The sequence below is a fragment of the Phoxinus phoxinus genome, assembly GCF_949152265.1.
Source record: "Phoxinus phoxinus genome assembly, chromosome: 21".
NCBI classification, from domain to species: Eukaryota; Metazoa; Chordata; class Actinopteri; order Cypriniformes; family Leuciscidae; genus Phoxinus; species Phoxinus phoxinus.
The window spans coordinates 14,881,310-14,902,237 of record NC_136896.1 but is presented as its reverse complement, the minus strand read 5'-3'; the positions used below and the strand labels follow the sequence as shown (position 1 = coordinate 14,902,237).

The window sequence follows — 20,928 nt, the reverse complement described above, 5'->3', positions numbered from 1 at the left end:
TTTGGCCCCTATGAGCCTGGAAAACATCTTATAAATCATACCAAGTGATGTTTTTTGAAAATGTAAAAATGCAGTTTGCTGTGATAGATAGGTTTTGGAGTAGGGGATAGAATACAGTTTGCACAATATAAAAATCATGAAAACCAAACAGTTAGGAAATTCCCATGAGCAAAACGGTTTAATAAACAAACAAAATAATGAACAGGGTATACTCTAAAGTAGCCTAGTATACTAGCTGTGAGAACATAATTGCTATAATATATAGTTAATAAAGATAGCTAGCCTACTATTTAGTTACTTTTTTTTACCGACAGGCTTTAAAATTAGTTTAACAAGGACATTTTCTGACAGTCTTTTATTTTGAAAAACAGGTGGGTGCGAATGCAAATCCTGAATTTGTTTTTAACCCTGCAAATACAAAATTATTTATGCCTAAAATGTAATTGTTTTGTACCACAGTCTGATCACAAAATAGAGGAATGAGGGGAATTTAAAATAAAAAAAAATATTTATATAATAACAAGGATATAATGATACTTTTCAAATATGTAAAAAAATAAGGACATGGTATATACATTTTGTCAAAATACACCACAGAAAGGACTTTTTTTTTATTCTACAGTGATAAACCTGAAATTAAGTTTCGTGAAAGCAAAAAATAAATAAAACAAATAATTGTACACCAATATTTTACATTTCAATAGTTTTTTTTAAATAAATAATGATCTGCTTCCATGATTTAATTATCACCACATATAAACAATTAACAAACAAATAAATATTTTTAAAAATCATACACATTTTTTACATCTTAAAAATTATAATTCATGAATCAAGGATTCGATTCAGTTAAAGAGTCGACTCTCAGCAGCAGTGTTTACTGTCAGCAGATCAGCGGCTAGGCTTTTCCGTCTGATAAGGTGATCACTTGTTTTTGTTTCCGTAGACGTGCTACTTATCGCACCGTTTTGTTGACAGAACGAACATATCCGCGTTTTATGCAATCAGATGATCGTATTTAAAAGAGAGATAGACAGTATCTCTGTAGCTAACGAGCTGTTACATGTAGCAGATTAGCTGACCAGCTAAACTCAGATATTCAGAATATATATTCTGCAAGCTAGAATATTTACAACTGACTACCGACACTGATACATAATGCATATCTGCCACACTTTGATATATTCGAGGTTCTAACAGCTGTTTTTACTGGCAATTGCGCTGTTACATGTCTCAGGTTGTTTTGTTAGCCTGCTCCTGTAGTATTTGTTAACACAGATCTGCAGCTCTGCACCGAGCTTGCAGATGACATGGATCATGCAATGAGTCTGCTATAAGCATTTTAGATCGTATATGGACAAAAGAGCATTAAAATTGCATGTTGTTGTTTGTTCTGTTTTTAATCATGCAGGTTATGTAAAAACATTTGTAAGTGGCTTGCATAGATATTAAATAGATATTCACAATATTAGACAATAACGTTACGTATGTCAAATGTCAGCCTAATAACCCAAATCTATATTATATGATTTGTATTATTCTACTACATGGGTAATTTACCTCTCACTGAGTGTTACATTTTATAAAATGTGTCAATCCCATAATGTGTGTGTCTGTATTTTTGCCGTCACTACTGTAAGCACAAACACCCACACACCAATTAGACACCTAGTCACCTGAGAGTGAAGTGAAGACTATCCTTAGCACCACATCTAGCTATTGCCTCCCACAGGACAGACCACTGTGACTCTGTGGCCCCTCTCCCTGGTCAACCTCAGAGGGCCTTGCAACAAGATGCTGTTTTTTTATGCTGTGTATGTAAACACAAGGCGGGTTACAATCTCTCTTTGTTAACCTCACCCACACAGGGCTGAACGAACACACTGACACTGAAGAGTTCTACGTAGCATCCACCTGGACGGACTTTCTGGTTTTCGACCCTTTGCAGGTGGGTGGAAATGATCTCTCTTTAGACAAAACACAAACTTGTTTTTAATGCATGTGTGCAGATTAGATATTTCCTGAGAACCGTTTACTGAAAATGTGACTTTCAGTGCAAAATATCATATTATTTTCACCGTCATATCTTTCTCCTTAGCAATCCCGCTTGTTTTAGATCAGGGCCTTTCAAACTGGGCTCCGTGGACCCCCAGGGGGCCGCAAATAATTTTTAGGCGGTCCATGCAAAGTTTAGAGGTTTAGAGAAAAATTTAAGAAATAAATGAATACTTTAAAAAATATTAAAATAAATAATTAAATTTGAATAATATAAAAAATAATTAAACAATAAAATAAATACAAATGTGATCATAATAAGTAAATAAACAACCAAATATTTTTCTAATAATATTTTAGACATATATATATATATACATTTGTATTATTATTAATCACAAATATTCATAATATATATATCGATTAATCACATCTAACATAAAATATTATTTCTATAATATATGTGTGTGTGTGTGTATATATTATTATATTTATATATATATATGTGTGTTGTGTGTGTGTGTATACATATACACATACATATATATAATATATATATATAATAATATATACACACACATATATTATAAACACAAACTTTTATATTAGATGCGATTAATCACAATGAATCGATTTGACAGCCCTAAGGCTTTTCGTCAGATTTCACAGCTGCAGTGTGTTTAATTGGAGAGCTCAGGTGGAGAGAGATGCTGTTGAGCTCAGGGAGATGCCAGTGTGTGTCGAGGCCCTGCTGAGCTGCTGAAACCACCGAGAATACTGAGCTCTGAGTCTGCATGCACTTTATCACTCTAATAAAAGGAGTCCGTTACTGCTATGCTCTTTTAGTTCGTTTTGTTTAAGGCTGTGTGTTTGGACTAGATTTTCGCTGCTGTTATATTTGTGTTTTTCTGTATTTCTTTCTACACGTCCCTCCTCTTCCTCCTGGTCTCTACAGGATAGCGGATCAGGCCTTGAAACATGAGCTCTGTGGCAGTGTTGACTCAGGAGAGTTTTGCGGAGCACCGCAGTGGCTTGAAGGACTTTGAGAACACGGGTATGACGACTGTAGCAAAATTAGGGGTGAAACAAATTTTTTTTTGTACCACAATTAACAATTAATCTCATGTGTAATGGCAATAAATATAAAGAGGGCTGCAACAACTAATCGATAAAACCGTTAATAATCAATAATGAAAATACATTTCTTCTTATTATTATTATTAATGTTGAAAACAGTTGTGCTTCTAATTTTTTTTTTGTGGAAATGTTGATCCTTTTTTTTTAGATTCTTTGATGAAAGCATTAGCATTTATTTTCATATTTTCATTTGATAAAGCATTTATTAAATAAAAATAATATGTAACATTTGAAATGTCTTCACAGTCACTTTTGATCAATTTAGTGAACCTTTGCTGAATCAAATTATTACTTTCTCTCTTTTTTTAAATCTTACCACAAATGTTTGACAAATGTCAAAATGTATAAAAAATAAATAATAATAAATGTTTCTTGAGCAGCAAATCAGCATATTAGAATGATTTCTGAAGAATCATGTGACACTGAAGACTGGAGTAATGATGCTGAACATTTATCTTTGTCATCACAGGAATACAATTTTAAATCTATTAAAATAGAAAACAATTATTTTACATTGTAATAATATTTCACAGTATTACTGCTTTCACTGTATTTTTGTATCTGAGACTTCTTACAAAAACATTAATAAATTGTAATGTTTCCAAACTTTTTACAGGTACTGTAGGCTTGGTCTAGGGTTAGTTGCATGTAATTATGCATTATTTACTGTTATTACTACAGTAAGTACATGTAACGTAACAAGTACACTGTAAAATAAAGTGTTGCCTTCTTTTCTTGTTGTCTGTTATTAGGTAGAATGCCAGAGGATGAAGCATATATACCCACCTATCTGGAGGCCTTTCCACCTTTGCCAGACAAGGGCAGTCCAGGTGAGAAGACGGGTGAGCCGGCAGGTGCCTGGAGCAAAATCCGACCCATCAAAGCCTCTGTCATCACTCAGGTAACTATTATTACTCCACAGATTGTTTGTGAATAAGCTGCTAGAGATCTGATTCTTCTTGTCAAGGCTCCATGTCTTTTTCCCCTTTCACACTCTTTGCACTTTCAGGTGTTCCATGTCCCTCTGGAGGAGAGGCGGTATAAAGACAACAGTCAGTTTGGTGAGGGTGAGGAGGCGAAAGTGTGCCTGGATATCATGCAGAAGACAGGGGCACATATCGAACTCTCGCTTGCCAAGGACCAAGGCCTCTCCATCATGGTGACTGGAAAATTGGACTCGGTCATGAAAGCGAGGAAGGAGATTGTGGCCCGACTGCAGACTCAGGTGCTTTTTTTCATTCTTGCTCTTCTTATAGACCTCACGCGCCAGAGAAAAGAGCACGCAGCCATCTTTAGAGTTTTGTCTTTGAACTTCTGTTTTTTTGCGGTAGCTCTGAATATTTCTATGGCATCGCTGTCAAAGAGTAATCGGCTGGTAAATTGGATTAACTTATTGTAGAGTTAGCGAAAGGTATCAGAAAGCACTGCACCTTTTTTGACAGGGTCAGATTTTTACTATGTAATTTGGGGTGATAAAATGCCTATACAGTAGTGGTGCAACGGATCGCAGTTGATCTGTGATACGGACACTGTTCGGCACGCATGTGATTCGCAGAATAACTACAAAATTTAACCATATAGACTGAAAGTTATTATTTGGACAGGTTTTGTCTTGCCAATTTACACATTCCGACAAGTTTAAACGCAGAAGAAGGGGCGAAAATCGGGACTCGCGAGTCGCGCGTTATCCGTGACCACAACCGCCCGCAGAGAGAGAGGCGCGTTATAGCACTCGAACACCGAATTGATTCCTCTTTTGCTTTTCCTTAAGATGAACTCGTCTTAAATGCTCTGCAAGTATTCTCTCGGTTTTGTCATAGTTGAAAAATAAACCAGTTGTTTGTCATTTTTTTCTCGGTCCGAGCAGAAACACAATATTCCTACTGTTGTCTGTGTCAATGTTAATAAAACAACAAAATACAGCTTGAACAAAGATGAAACTATATTTAATTTCAACATTTTACATTTAGGCTTAATTATTAATTTCTGTACCGGAATTAGACTTTGTAACTTTGATATTTCATATTCATCTCTGCTTGTAATTTGTGTATTTGTTCTTATTTTATTACTGACTGTTCACTTGTTTTGAATAATGTTTGAACTTTATCAGTGAAGAGCATGCTTTCTCCGCCAGAACCGTCTTACAGCACATCGTCTTCGCAAAATCTTAATTACTACATCGTATAGGTGACATTGTATCATATGATGCTCATAAGTTTCTTCATATTGCGTTAGTAGCTGATAACAGCAAATTAGTAAAATAATAAAAATTGCACTACGGAAGATCTCCATAAATTGCCTGTTTTTGTACTTCCTGCTTTTCCCTGCTTGAGATTGTCTGTCCAATGAATGGATGACTTTAGCACACATGTGGTTTTGTTTACAAATTTTGGTTCACTTGCAAAAAGGGCAGTGTGAAAGCGAACCGTACCAAACAAAAAAAAATCAACATTGTATTTGGTCCGGACCAAAGCAAGTGAACTAGCGGACTTTCCTGGTGTGAAGTGAATGCACCCTTAATTACATTTTAATGACAAATTCAATTTGTACCACTGTAGTTGAGGTCAAGAAAAATATTCCTGACACTGTTATAATGGCCTCATGACAGCCAATGTCAAAACCAATCACATGACAGTTTAATGTAATGTTAACCCATAAAGCTAAGTGGGTTTTTAAGTTTGATCATTAATCATTTTCAGACATATTTATGATAGGTTATGTTGTCTTGGTAATGTCAAGTTGTCATGACAAAGACACTGACAGGTTATGATGTATTGGTTTATGTCAAGTTGTCATAACAAAGACATCTCAAACAATGTCATATTTGATTTATAAATGTCATAATTGAGCGAATGACACTTAATGGCAGTCATAAACATGCACAAAACCTCCTTCAAATTCATTACATGTGTTATGTCATGATTATGAAGGTGTCATGTCAGTCTTATGCACACCCCTTCAAGTAAAGTGTTACCCAATTGGTAATCTTTCCAATTTCCAGCTTATTTTTAACGTAAGAGCCGGCGTGACCATTTTAAACTTTGCGAGGCTTTTGATGTCTGAAAAACAGTTCATTGTGCTGCTAGATATTGTAAACTGGTATTAGTTTTCAAATTATTTAAATGTATTAACATACTAATAAACACACTAGTTTGTAGCGTGATTATTTTAGCATTTACTGCACTTTACTGTTAAGTGTGTCACACATCAGACGTGAAGCGCCACTCTGCACTCTGCAGATGCCAGGTTATCCCGGTATACTTTTTGTTGATATGAAAAATCAGGTAGATAGCAATATAGCGGGTGTATGATGTATACGATATTATGATCAACTAATGCCTTTCTCTACTGATGTTCTGAGTTGTTCAAAGCGTTTCTGATGAATGTCAGAAGGAAGCTGTTTGTCTCTGAGATGACGAACAGGAACATGGTTTCTGTAACATTAGCAATACATTGTTAGCTGTTTGATAACATAGTCAAGCAAAAAGCTAATCATATTAATTACTGTTATGTGTCCGACGTTGTAAAGAGTGATACTATTGTGCAGTATTTACCTCAGTAAGTGAATCTGTGAGCTGGTGTGAGTGGAGGCGGGGCTAATTTGCATATTCATGGTTCAGCATACTAAATGAAGCAAGGGTGTAGAGTGCATTCAAGCTATTTTAAGGCATGAAGATTTTTTTTTCTTTTAAATATGTCGTTTTGGTGATCAAAGATGAGTTTAAGGGATACAATCATTACTACATGGGGACTTTAAATGTATCCAATTAAACAGCTAAATCATTCCAGAAAAATAATAATATAAATACAGAATTGAATAGTAATTGCTATAAAATAGAATAAACTGCTAAAACGTAAAATAAAAAACTAGGGTCTTAGAAATCATTCATCAATCTGTAAGATCTTACCGTCATGCTGTGGAAATACAAAGCGGAAGACACAACAATGAGTGCAGCGCTGAAAGGGGACGGGGCAACATAAGGTCTATTAAATGTATTTTGCTGTTTGGTCTTCATTTTTGGGTGAACTAACCCTTTAACGCTAAACTTCTCAGGCCTCAGCGACTGTGCTTATTCCGAAAGAACATCATCGATTTGTGATCGGGAAGAATGGGGAGAAGTTGCAGGAGCTGGAGCTGAAAACAGCCACCAAGATCGCTATCCCTCGCTCTGATGATCCCAACGCCAACATCCGCATCACCGGCACCAAGGAGGGCATTGAGAAAGCTCGGCATGAAATCCAGCTCATCTCTGCAGAGCAGGTAACCATTAAATGCAGATGAGATGAGGTTTTATATTGCATTCCATCAGCTTTATCATGTCCTCACTGTCTGCTTCAGGATAAGCGTGCCGTGGAACGTTTGTCTTTTGAGAAAGCTTTTCATCCATTCATCGCCGGTGCATATAATCGACTTGTTCATGAGCTGAGTCAAGAGACTGGAGCTCGTATTAGCATCCCGCCACCCAGCGTACCCAAAGATGAGATTGTGATTACCGGCGAGAAGGAAGCGGTCGCCATGGCGATTGCACGCATCCGGGCCACTTATGAAGAGAAGGTGATTTAATTACGCTACCCTTCAAAAGTTTGGGATCAGTAGTTAAAAATGCTGTCCTTCCTGTTCATCAAAGAATCCTGAAAAAGAAATGTAGCATTCTCTCCATAAAAATACTAAGCAGCACAACTATATTCAACATTCATATAATGTTTCTTGAGCAGCATATTAGAATGATTTCTGAAGGATAATGTGACACTGAAGACTGAAATAATTCAGCTTTGGCGTCACAGGAATAAAATTCACTTGTATTCAAATAGAAAAGAGTTATTTTAAATTGTAATAATATTTAAAAATGTTACTGCTTTTACAAAAAGAAAAAAGTCTTACCAACCCCAACTGGTATTGTATTTTAATTACATTATTTTGTGTACACACATACAATTATGCTACTTAATATTTACAAGCAGAAACGAAAAACGACCACAATCTCAGTGGAGGTGAAGAAGTCACAACATAAGTACATAGTAGGCCCTAAAGGCAACACCCTGCAGGAGATCCTGGAGAACACGGGGGTGTCTGTGGAGATGCCTCCTCTGGACTCCGCATCGGAGACCATCATCCTCAGAGGGGAACCAGATAAGCTGGGTCCGGCTCTTACGCAGGTCTACGCCAAGGTCAGATGTATTAAAGATAGTAGATTTGTGTAGATCCACAATTATTATATAGCCATTTTTTTATAGAATGCAAAGGCAGCTTTTCAAATGGCACTTGTTTGTTCTGCAGGCTAAAAGTGTGATTGTGGTGGAGGTGATAGCTCCGGCCTGGCTCCATCGATTCATCATTGGCAAGAAAGGACAGAACATCGGTCGCATTACACAGCAGCTGCCTAAGGTATTAAAAAGCGAAATGAGAACTCAGTGTTATAAGATACTAGAATAGAATGTGGTAAGTGAGAACTGAGAAAAGAGTGCTGCGGGGATGACATGTTTTTGTAGGCCAACCCGAAAGTTAGCATCACACTGGTTCCCAACAACAAAAAAATGGCTAAAGGATTTTTTCATTGGCTTTTGGATTCTTGCAGAAAGTTTTTAACTCTTACACATTTTGTTGATCAAGATAATATTCACAAAAAAGAACAACATTGATGCTTAAATAGTACAATGAGCAGAAATAAAAAGAAACCTGTTAGGTTACACAACATTGACACAACTTCAGTGTCAGCCCAACTAAGCTTCTCACAACTCTTTCAATCTTTATTTACAATTTGGAAAATTTGGACTGCAAAAGTGGAAAAGTGACTAGATTAGTTCAGCGCGATGACATATAATGTAACCGACAACCTCTGTAGTCCTATTTAGCCACATGTTAGCAACTGCCTTTTTCAAGACACATAAAAGTTGGTATTAATAAAGTATATTATTTCATATAATAAACTGTGAAAATATCTTGAACTTGTGTTAACTACAGACCTTATTTCAATTAGGCGAAACCCCCCCCCCCCCCCCATTCCAACAGCACTGTAAAATCTAAATCACACTAAATCCTTGAATACTGAATAATAATATATTATATCAAATAAAATGCATTAATATTAAGAATAATAATAAACAATAGACCCTACATTATGATTGTGTGACTGTTTGTCATCACTAGGTTCATATAGAGTTTACTGATGGAGAGGAACGTATCAGTCTGGAGGGACCGACGGAGGAGGTAGAACAAGCCCAGGCTCAGATACAGGAGATCATCAAAGACCTGGTCAGAGAACACTCGAATATCTTATTATTATTTTTGTTAAAATGCAGATAGAAATGTGATTAAAAGCTATATTAAAAATGTCAGGGGAATTTTGGTTGCCTAATCATTTCACATATGCTATTATGTTTTTTCTCTTCAGATTTAGACTGGATTTGTGGAATATAAACATACTGTTTAGGTAAAGTCCTCAAGTATTTTATTTTCCTTTGTTTAGATGGCGAGAATGGACTATGCAGAGATTAACATTGATCAACGTTTCCATAGACATCTCATTGGCAAAAACGGAGCCAACAGTAAGTTTAGACCCTTTTTGAAATGTTTAATCTGAAACTGCTGTCATGTTTAATATTAAAAAGAAAATGGAGCATAGGCATCAGGGCATAGCTAGAAAAAGTAATATTTGAATAGTCAAATTGTGGTTTTACACATTATTTGATTACAAGAAGCGCACAATGTCAAAATTCATTTGATTTCCCAGATCGTTCGTTGATCCTGCAGCCAATGATATTGTTTGCTCAACATTCAAATAGTCTGGTTCAGTGTTTGTTGTAGGCTAATCCTGCAGTGCGCTACTCTGAAACCCTCCCCCTCCCGCAGCTCCACCTGCCTAGGTCTGTTACATGATTTATGTATGTCTATTAATGCAGCTGCAGCATATCTTACATGCTCACAGCAGTGTGTCTGTGTATCTATTGGCAGCAGCTGCAAAAAACAGCAGCAGATCTAAGTCTACCAAGACCAAATACATTAACATCACCATATTCATTAACATGCAAAAACTCTTCCCAGAGTTGTCATGATTTAAATATAAATTTCCGTGTGTCTTCATGACCACAGAACCTGGGACAAATGATTGATTACAGTGTTACATACTTGATCTGATTGTTACTTTTGAGCTATCCATAACATATTTGTTACAGTAAAGTTTTGATCAATCAACAGAGAAGACGAACGAATGAGTAGATCATTGATTTTTTTGGGTGCTTTTCCCTAGTAAATCGGATAAAGGAGCAGTATAAGGTATCAGTGAGAATTCCTCAGGACTCTGAGCGCTGTGGGTTGGTTCGTATCGAGGGCGATCCTCAGGGAGTACAGCACGCTCGCAAGGAACTGATGGACATGGCCCAGCGTATGGTGAGACGTACTATATGGTAGAACAAAGGCATTCTATATGTGACATTATGAACCCATCTGCTTGGTTTAAGGTTTGTAATTTTCTAGCATTTTTGACACTGTAGGAAAACGAACGCACAAAAGACCTGATCATAGAGCAGAAGTTTCACCGCACCATCATTGGGCAGAAAGGAGAGAAGATCAGAGAAGTGCGGGACAAGTTCCCTGAGGTGCTCACAGATTAATTTAGTAAACCGCAGACAGCCATATTCTGCTACACGTTTGATAGATGATTTCATAGAGATGCCTTTGGTTTCATTTCTGCAGGTCATTATCATCTTTCCAGACCAGCAACAAAAAAGTGACATAGTGCAGCTCCGAGGGCCTAAAAACGAGGTGGAGAAATGTGCGAAGTTTCTGCAGAAACTCATCGCTGAGCTGGTACAAGTGTTATTTCCTCTTGCTTCCTTTCTGCTCTAAAAAAACATTTGCTTAGGGACTAATACAAGTTCACAAATACAGCAGCTATTATGTTCTCAGCCAGCTGTGGAATTATTATTATATCTAGAGCTGCAATGCTACTGCAGTCTGTTTTGAAGGTATATTGACTGTTGTTTACAGTCGAGAACTTAAGTCTTTGAATTTTCTCATGTCTAATTAAATGTTTATTATTTCAATAGGTTGAGAGCAGCTTCTCAATTTCTGTACCCATCCACAAGCAGTTCCACAAAAACATCATTGGCAAAGGAGGTGCCAACATTAAAAAGGTGAATAAACGGTCATTTTTATTTCGATTTTTAATTATCACTTTTTTATTAATTATGAATTTTTCAATTAATAATCCTTTAAAGGGATAGTTCACCCTAAACTGAATATTCCGTCATTTAATCATACACAGTCTGATTTTCTTTCTTCTGTGGGAAAAATATTTTTAGTATTTTCATATTATGAAGAATCTTTCAGGACTTTTCATACAACGACAGTTCACAGCAATGTTTTTTGTATTTGTTATAATATTTTTTGTTAGTAATTCCTTTTGATGTGTTTGTCATTTTTTTAAATTAGTTTTATAATATTTCTTTTATAGCTTTCATTTATTTTTCAATTTTAATTGTATTACTTATTTTCCTTATATGTAAGTTTACTAACTTATTAATTTCAGTATCTAAAGCCGCGTTTCCACCGCGGGAACTTTCCCCAGGAACTAGGAACTTTGGGGTGGTACTCGGTGTGTTTACACCGCAGGAACCAGGGTCTAAATGAAGTTCCGGGTAAATAATTCCCCCTCCGAAAGTCCCTGCTGGCGAGGTAGTACTTTTTCAAAGTTCAGGAACTTTCGGGGGCGGGACTTGTGCGCTGAACATGCTGATTGGTTGTGTTCACACCGCATTTTTACTGGATGACTCCACGCAGCATTCTATTCTATTTTTTTTAAATCTATTGCGGTTCGTGGCTTCATGCATTACTTGTCTGTCTGCAAATATTTAATAAAAAAAAATAAAAAAACAGCTGGACCGACGACGAGGTTCAGGCTTTATTAAGCTTATTTGTGTAACAGGACATTTTCTGCGCGTTCGTCCCAGCCGTCTCACGGTCAATGTCCGCAATACATCACAAACACAACTACAGCACAGTTTGAATCTCCTCCATACTTCAAAACTGATTACTGTCCGTCGCAGACTGGGAGGAGCAGTTGCGCACAAGTTTATAATCTTCCCGGTACTTTAGACCGCGGTGTAAACGCAGAAAGCAACCGGTCTGGGGCAAAAAAAGTTCCTGGGAAAAAAGTTCCTGGGACAAATTGTTCCGGGTAATTTCGGTGGAAACGCGGCTTAATGTTGTAATTTTTAACATTTCTAATTTTTAATGTCTGTAATCTATAGTCTCTAATATTTATTACAAAAAAATGTATCTTTATTTTAATTACTGAAAACTATTTGAATAGTTTTACTTATCAATAACAACACTGGTTCATAGTAAGAATAATATAAAAAAGCACTGTGAAAGTTCTTTGGGAAATACAACATTCCGTTTTTTTTCTAGAGTGAACTTGATATTTAAACATTGTACTAATGTTCTTTAATGAGTGAGATTATGTTGCTGTGTAAATCTATATAGATACGTGAGGAGACCAACACCAAGATTGATCTCCCAACGGAAAACAGCAACTCTGAGATGATTGTGATCACAGGCAAGAAGAGCAGCTGTGAAGCCGCACGAGATCGGATCCTCGCCATTCAAAATGAGCTGGTGAGAGAAACACGAAGCTAGAGAATGTGTTAGAGGTGTAATTCCCAGTACTCTAAGTTTTACATCTCTCTCACATTCTCGCTTAATCTTTCAATTGTCCCAGGCCAACCTGAAGGAGGCTGAAGTGTCCATCCCAGCCAAGCTGCATAACTCTCTGATTGGATCCAAAGGCAGTCTGGTGCGCTCCGTAATGGAAGAGTGCGGGGGTGTTCATATCCACTTCCCTGCGGAGGGCTCAGGGTTGGACAAGGTCACAATCCGAGGTCCTGCAGAGGAGGTGGAGAGAGCCAGGAGACAACTGTTGCAACTGGCGGAGGAGAAGGTGAGTAATGGGATGAAGATGTACAACAGTAAAGCAACAAAAAAAAGACAGCATTGCAGGAAACGCTGTTATATTTCAAGTTATTCAATGTATGCGAGACATTTGTCTTTTTCCCCACCAGCAAGTCAACAACTTCTCAGTGGAGCTTCAAGCCAAGCCAGAATACCACAAGTTCCTGATAGGCAGAGGTGGAGCTAACATCCGACGCGTAAGGGATCGAACCGGAGCACGGATCATCTTCCCATCACCAGATGAGCAAGAACAGGAGCACATTACCATCATGGGTAAAGAGGAGGCTGTGTGGCTCGCCCAGAGAGAGCTGGAGACCCTCATCAAAAATCTGGTATGACAGAAGAGAAAGATGTGCATTTGAAATTGTGTTTATAGTATGCACTTCCTTCAGTTCATCTGTGCTTTCTCTCAGGATGATGTGATAGAGGACAGTATGGTCGTGGAGCCCCGGCATCACCGTCACTTCGTCTGTCGAAGAGGGCAGGTGTTGAGAGAGTTGGCGGAGGAGTACGGAGGCGTAGCCGTCAGCTTCCCTCGCACGGGCACTCACAGTGACAGCATCACTCTCAAAGGACCCAGAGAGTGTGTGGATGCTGCTAAGAAACGCATTCAGGAGATCGTTCGAGATCTGGTGAGTTTCGAATCCAATTTTTGGACTGTTTAAATTTAGATTGCGTTGTTGTTGAAGCGGGAATGGATTCGTATTGTGATTAATACTGGAATTGTTTTCTGCATGTATTGTCATTGACTTGTCTGCCAAGAACAGTTTATACACTACTGTTTAAAAGTTTGGGGTGAGTAAGATTTCTTCAAAATATTCCAGCCTTGGTGAGCATAAACGACAATTTAAAAAAACATTAAAGAATCTTACTGACCCCAAACTTTTGAGCGGTAGTGTGTGTAGCCTGAGAAGAGAAGAAACACTAACACATTCCACTCATTGACCTTCATCTTCTGCTGGTGTGTCTTCAGGAGTCACAGGTGAGTGTGGAGGTGTTGATTCCTCAGCGGTACCACAGAGCCATCATGGGGCCCAAAGGCTGCCGCATACAACAAATTACACGCGAACATGAAGTCCAGATCAAATTTCCAGACAGAGATGAGTCTGCAGGTCTCTTCCTTACTCTCTCAAATTAGTTCAGATACTTTGTCATTCGATTTATTGATGACGACAGAGTTTACGAGCTGTAATTTTTTGTTTTATTTGTGGCTTGCAGCTCAGGAACCTGCACCTCAGGAGAATGGAGATACGGACCTCATCCCTCGGAAATGCGATATCATCGCCGTGACGGGTCGGGCCGAAAAGTGCGAGTTGGCGCGTGCAGCTTTACTGGTAAGGAATTCTGGAATTTCAGCTCTCCCTTTTGTCCTTTTGTGGATTGGGTTTTGATCCTCTTTATCCTGCCTTTTCCTTCCTCTTCTTTTTACACTCAAGGCCTTAGTTCCTGTGACGATTGATGTTGAAGTTTCCTTTGACCTTCATCGATACATCATAGGACAGAAAGGAATTGGAATAAGGAAAATGATGGAGGAGTATGAGGTAGAGACATATTGAATGGTACTTTATGTTCACTACTGTTCAAAAGGTCGGTTTGGAGGTTTGATACTTCTGAAAGAAGTCTTTTATGCTTGCCGAGCCTGCATTAATTCCATATATATATATAACTTTATATATTCTTATAATATAATAATGTATTCTTAATACATTTTAAAATGTAATTTATTCCTGTCATTTTCAGTAGCCATTACTCCAGTCGTCAGTGTCACATGATCTTTCAGAAATCATTCTAATATGATGATTTTAGAGATGCACCGCTCGACCAGCCATAAATCGGAGCCATTTTGGCCGATCTCTATTTGATCTGTATACCTTCGATTTATATGCCTATCTCTATTTACTTGCTCACAAACTGCATTGCAATCGTTTCCCAAAATGTGGAAATATAACAAAGTCTATAAACAGGACGTTAACACAGTATAAACCAACCAACCATAACAGAATGCACTGAACAAAATGTCAGCCTAAAATGAAAATCCTGTCATCAGTTACAACACCTTCATTTCATTCCAAACATGTATGACTTTATTTTCTTCTGTGGAGCACAAACGGAGATGTTTAGAATAATGTCCGAACTGCACTTTTCCATACAGAAACAGTTGACCGCATGCTATCAAACAAGGCTATCTTTTATTTTATTTTTTAACGAAGAAAGTCAAACTTGTTCTGTGCTGTATAGGTGAACATTTGGGTTCCTCAGCCTGAGCAACAGTCAGATGTCATAAAGATCACAGGACAGGTGGACAGTGTGGAGCGGGCCAAACAGGGGCTGCTGGAGAGAGTCCAGGAGCTGAAGGCGGAGCAGGAAGATCGGGTACAACATCTGACATATGATGACAACATAATTTCCATATACAACGTGAGACTTGCTTCATGAAATAGAGTATATATTAATTTATTGTTTAATAAATATGTTTTTAGGCCTTACGGAGCTACAAGGTGACGCTCTCTGTAGAGCCCAAATTTCACCCCAAAATTATTGGCCGCAAAGGAGCCGTCATCTCTCAAATACGCAAAGACTATGATGTCAATGTGCAGTTCCCTGACAAGAGTGATGAGCAACAGGTATGTGTGAGCCAAGAATGCATCTCAAAAGCAGATTTTCGAGAGGGCATTTCCTCATTCTTTAACCCAGACTGGTTCTTCCCTTGTTGTTTTAGAATTCCTCAGCTTTTTCTCGTAACTCACAACTTTAATATCTGTCATCTTATTTCTGTCTCTCTTCCTGGCAGTCTTTCTTCACGTGCCTTTGTCTCTCTTCTAGGATGTAATTGTAATCTCGGGTTATGAGAGGAATGCTAATGAGGCCAGGGCAGCTATAGAGCAGCTGGTGACGGCGCTGCAGGACATGGTGAGTGAGGACACCCGGCTGGACCGGCGGGTCCACGCACGCATCATCGGAGCCCGGGGCAAGGCCATTCGGAAACTCATGGAGGAGTTCAAAGTAAGAACAGTTTGTGTATTCACCAAAAGAAACAACTATATAACATCTAAACTGGAGTAGGTAGTCATAATATTTAAAGATACAATATGTAATTGTTTTGCCACTAGGGGTCGCTAACCTCTTACAATAACAAAGGCGTAGTTTGATGACGCATAAGCATTAAGCGGAATTATGGGATCTAATAATGCTTATGGTTAAAATACATTGATGTTTTTATCATGACTGTGGTATGAAGTAGGGCGTGATTGCTAATAAGAGACAGATATCAGCGCCACACACGAGTCCCGCGGATATAAAGGAATACGGACATTTAATTCTACCGAACTACCTGCAAGTGCTGAATTACTACTCGCACAGGTCAGTTTATTAGACGAATGAAACTTGTGATACCTCAAGTTTCACAAGAATACCTCAAGTTTCACAAGAATACGTAGCGAAGCGCAGCGTTGTTTCACTTGGTCTACACTATAGCCGTGTTTCCACCGCGGGAACTTTCCCCAGGAACTAGGAACTTTGGGGTGGTACTCAGTGTGTTTACACCGCAGGAACCAGGGTCTAAATGAAGTTCCGGGTAAATATTTCCCCCTCCGAAAGTCCCTGCTCGCGAGGTAGTACTTTTTCAAAGTTCAGGAACTTTCGGGGGTGGGACTTGTGCGCTGAACATGCTGATTGGTTGTGTTCACTCCGCATTTTGACTGGAGGACTCCACGCAGCATTCTATTTTAACCGGCATTTTTAAAAATCTATTGCGGTTCGTGGCTTCATGCATTAAGAGTTGTCTGTCTGCAAATATGGAATTTAATAAAAAAAACAATAAAAAAAAACAGCTGGAACGATGACGAGGTTCAGGCTTTATTAAGCGTATTTGTGTAACAGGAAATTTTCTGCGCGTTCGTCCCACCCGTCTTACATTCAATGTCCGCAATACATCACAAATACAACTACAGCACAGTTTGAATCTCCTCTATACTTATTATAAATGTGGCGCTCAAAACTGTTTACTGTGCGTCGCAGACTGGGAGGAGCAGTCGCGCGCAGTTTATAATCTTCCCGGTACTTTGGACCGCGGTGTAAACGCAGAAAGCAACCGGTCTGGGGCAAAAAAAGTTCCTGGGACAAATTGTTCCGGGTAATTTCGGTGGAAACCATAGGGTGGAAACGCGGCTTTTCACACTAAACTGCATTTGAGTGTGGTGAAAGTTATAATGTTATTCTATGTGTTAGTTTGTATGAGACTAGCAGTAAGCTAGATCAACATTAGAATAACATACAGATCATATTCTAACATTGATTAGTTTTATGTACATTTGCTCACCTGTCTAATAAAGTACATACAAGAGCTCTGTCAAGTCGAAGTTTGTCAAGGACGTTGAGCTCACGGCATCTCGAAAACGCCACGCTGATATTGATCCTCGTTTTAGTTCTCCTTTTGTCACAAAGTCTACTGGCCATGGTCCATAATGTTTGAACGAAACAACAGCGTGAGCGTGGCGCTAGACGTAACGCAGTTGTCCACGTCTGTTGCCATGGTTACTATGGCAGTATGAGCGGAATCAGGGATAACGCAGATATTACGTCATTGACAGGCGACAAGTGAACAGGGATTCTGGGACAGCCCATTATTTAAAATAGGAATTTCTTTTGGGATATTGTAAGTACACAACTGCAGGAAATTTATCACACTGTGCACACAAGTAATTTTTGGATATTTTATTACAAAATTCTTACATATTGTTTATTTAACATAATCATAATATGAAAAAGTATAATAATAATAAAATCAATACTATTACAAATATTATAATCCTCAATAATAATAATTATTAACTATTATTAATTTTTAAACTAATAATACCATCACCAATAAAACATAATATTGTTATTATTATTTAAACATATTAATGATAATATTATAATGTATAATAATAAATAATAATTCAAAAAAATAAATAGTATTTATTAGATATTATATTATTAGTATTACTACTACTACTACTACTACTACTGCTGCTAATACTATTGCTGTTATTATTAAAAACAATAACACAATCACAAAAATAATTATTATATAGTTAAAAATATATATTTATTTAATAAACTGTTTATTTACCAGTGACTGACCTATAACACCTAAACTTTGGTCATAATATTACAATATAATAATATTTATGATAACAACAACAACAGTAATACTATTTATCATAATAATGAATGATTGTTATTATTATTATTATTATTGTTAACTATTATTTAATAATTAATAAATACATTATTAAATAAAACTTTAATACGAATAATATAATTATAGAAAAATAAAATAATTTTATTATAATTAATGTATACATTTCTAATAATAAATAAATAAATATTGAAAATTAATACTTGAGCCAAATAATTGATATGTATTTGCTTCTTTATTCCAGGTTGATATTCGGTTTCCTCAGCCAGGTTCTGAGGACCCAAACAAGGTTACTGTCACAGGACTGCCAGAGAATGTTGATAATGCCATTGACCATCTGCTTAACCTGGAAGAAGAATATGTGAGTTGGCAATCCACTGCAAATGCTTCTTTCTAGACAGATGGATGTCATCTCTTTTGTCTTCCCTTGCCTTTACACTCGCACTCACTCATCTTTCCTTTTAGATGTTGAGTGTCACAGAGACAGAGACTATGGCAGCATATATGAAGCCTCCTTCAAAGACAATGGGGACAGGAGGAAATGACGAGGATAACAAAGCCCTGGCTAAAGGCTTCGTTGTGCGGGACGCCCCCTGGAATGCACAAGGGAACAAGGTCATTTCTAAAAGAATAACTTCACCACTGTGTATTACAAAGCTTAATTGCCCTCATAATCATTCCCTTTTCTTCTATGCGACATCCAGGCACCAGACATGAGCAGTGCTGAAGAGTTCCCTACATTTGGATCTGGAATAGCACCGAAACAGGCATCTGCATGGGGACCCAAAAAATGCTAAATGAATGGATTTGTTGTGACTCCAAATCTCACATCTCTGACACTTAAGAACAAGAACATTCCATAGTATTTGCTCTTGTCTTTCTCCTGGTGCGTTTAGTGACTTTACAGGACTTACTTTTGTCCTCTTCCTTCTTTGCCTGAATAGCTCCTTTAGCATTGGTGGATAGATCTTCTTCAACACTCTTCAACTGCCCACAGGGGGTCACACGTCTGAAACGAAACCTAAAATAGCAGTTAGCGTCATTATCCACCTGTTGTTTAGAGTCGCACAACAAATGGCTAGGCATTGGAGAACAAGGCAGATGTTATTTGTTTTTTTCTTTTATTTCTTTGACTGTTTATTGCAAGAGAACCCCTAGTTCACTGTGTATGAGTTCCTTTTTAAAGTCCTTGATGGTTTTTACTGGTTTGTATCTGTGTGTGTGAGTGAGAGAAAGAGAGAGAGAGAGAATGCATCTGAATGCACTTGTTCTGCTGAGTTTTCACTCTATACTATAAGAGAGATGAAGGCTCTTTTTTATATTTTTTTCTGTATTTATTAGTGTATTTATATGTTTGTTATTTATCAATTCGTTCAGTGACTGAATATTCAAACTGATGAGTGTGAATGGTTAGGAAGCATAAAAAAGTTTTAGGAATTATTTTGCACTATGCTTGGTTTCTTTTGCTTCAGGAAATTATTTGTGTGTGTGCGTGTGTGCTCTAGTCATAGCTTATTTTCACAAGGTGTGTGTGTGTGTGTGTGTGTGTGTGTGTGTGTGTGTGTGTGTGTGTGTGTGTGTGTGTGTGTGTGTGTGTGTGTGTGTGTGTGTGTGTGTGTGTGTGTGTGTGTGTGATTTCCTTTGAATTCTTAAAATTTTGTCGTTCAATTTGCTGTGTATATATAAAGTATTTTTCATTTCACTTTTGCTTTTAACTCCTCAGAAGTGTAGGAAATGAAAAGATGTGTGTGATTTCATTTTTAAATCCCCTGTTGATTGACAGATTATGAAAAAGTAAAAACCTATTAACAAAAATTTGACGACAACACTCTTTTAGTTTGCTGGTTCTCTGTTTGCATATATTTACTTAAAGGTGATATGTGTAATTTTTTAAAAGTTAAAGAAATTTCACCTCACCATTCATAAGTGGCTCTGTGGCGTTATCAAATCATTTCAAAACATTGCTCTGTTTGTTTGAGCATCACAACCAGCATGAGACAGCAAAGCTGGCTCAACCAATGGCATGAGTTTGGGGGCGGGACTTTCTGTTTGGTTGACTGAGAGGGAAGTAGGTCATGAAATCTATTTGTCATCATTTTTTTGCAATTCCATTTGGTGACGCTAGTGGCGCAGAAACTACACAATTCACATACAAAAATGTTTGTCTTTTGATGATTGACTTTAATGAGGGCCATTCCCTGTTCTGCTCGTTGAGTCTTGTGAGTCCTTGTTTGTGGTGTGAATGTTTATGGTTGCGTGAAGAACCATCTACAACCAGCCGAAGATAGAAACACTATCGGCCTTAAGAAGTTATTGCCATAGGATATTTTTACCTAGATTTGATTACATTGATATGCAACACTGCAATAACATGTTGGTGACAGAACTTTCCTTCTTCAAATAAAATAAAAAATAAAGTGGAATTGCATTTTTGCTGGTCTTTATATTCCAAAAACTTAACATTTCACCAAAGTCTTAAGATGTTGGTCTGAGAGCGAGAATATGACATAATTTGTTTATGACTAAAGAAAAACAATATAGATATATCAGTTCAAACATTACAATCTCAGTAATTCTTCAAACAGATGATTAAATCTCACAATAGGCTATCTTACGTCACACTTTTCCCCAAAAATAAAACAGAATTAAGTAGATGATATATAAT

The 20,928-nt window shown here is 37.5% G+C and overlaps 1 protein-coding gene across 5 annotated transcripts; it reads left to right on the top strand.

The window, feature by feature from the left end:
- The first annotated feature begins 842 nt into the window (after positions 1 to 842).
- Positions 843 to 19,700, top strand: hdlbpb (high density lipoprotein binding protein b). 5 transcript variants are annotated; one of them, XM_079595318.1, is made up of 28 exons: positions 843 to 920; positions 1,869 to 1,948; positions 2,951 to 3,049; positions 3,885 to 4,033; positions 4,142 to 4,357; positions 7,187 to 7,393; positions 7,472 to 7,687; positions 8,095 to 8,301; positions 8,411 to 8,518; positions 9,281 to 9,385; positions 9,600 to 9,678; positions 10,380 to 10,519; positions 10,624 to 10,728; positions 10,826 to 10,939; positions 11,179 to 11,265; positions 12,617 to 12,748; positions 12,852 to 13,070; positions 13,192 to 13,413; positions 13,495 to 13,713; positions 14,055 to 14,193; positions 14,300 to 14,415; positions 14,518 to 14,622; positions 15,320 to 15,454; positions 15,562 to 15,705; positions 15,905 to 16,084; positions 18,508 to 18,624; positions 18,729 to 18,878; positions 18,968 to 19,700. In XM_079595318.1, the coding sequence occupies exons 3-28, from the start codon at positions 2,974 to 2,976 to the stop codon at positions 19,058 to 19,060; spliced, it is 3,780 nt and encodes a 1,259-aa protein (XP_079451444.1). In that variant the 5' UTR covers positions 843 to 920; positions 1,869 to 1,948; positions 2,951 to 2,973; the 3' UTR covers positions 19,061 to 19,700. The 5 variants fall into 5 exon arrangements, with proteins under 5 accessions (XP_079451444.1, XP_079451445.1, XP_079451446.1 ...); XM_079595319.1 differs by having other exon boundaries at positions 868 to 920; positions 1,869 to 1,947; positions 2,948 to 3,049; XM_079595322.1 differs by lacking the exons at positions 843 to 920; positions 1,869 to 1,948 and adding an exon at positions 3,749 to 3,780 and having other exon boundaries at positions 2,972 to 3,049.
- Positions 19,701 to 20,928: the final 1,228 nt, after the last annotated feature.

What these genes read in the sequence shown, in the direction of transcription:
- hdlbpb (XM_079595318.1), top strand. Translation starts at nt 2,974, where the DNA reads ATGAGCTCTGTGGCAGTGTTGACTCAGGAGAGTTTTGCGGAGCACCGC. An exon ending in AGAAACTCATCGCTGAGCTG is followed by an intron (nt 10,940 to 11,178) that starts GTACAAGTGTTA and finishes TTATTTCAATAG; the next exon opens with GTTGAGAGCAGCTTCTCAAT. An exon ending in ACAAGAGTGATGAGCAACAG is followed by an intron (nt 15,706 to 15,904) that starts GTATGTGTGAGC and finishes TCTCTCTTCTAG; the next exon opens with GATGTAATTGTAATCTCGGG.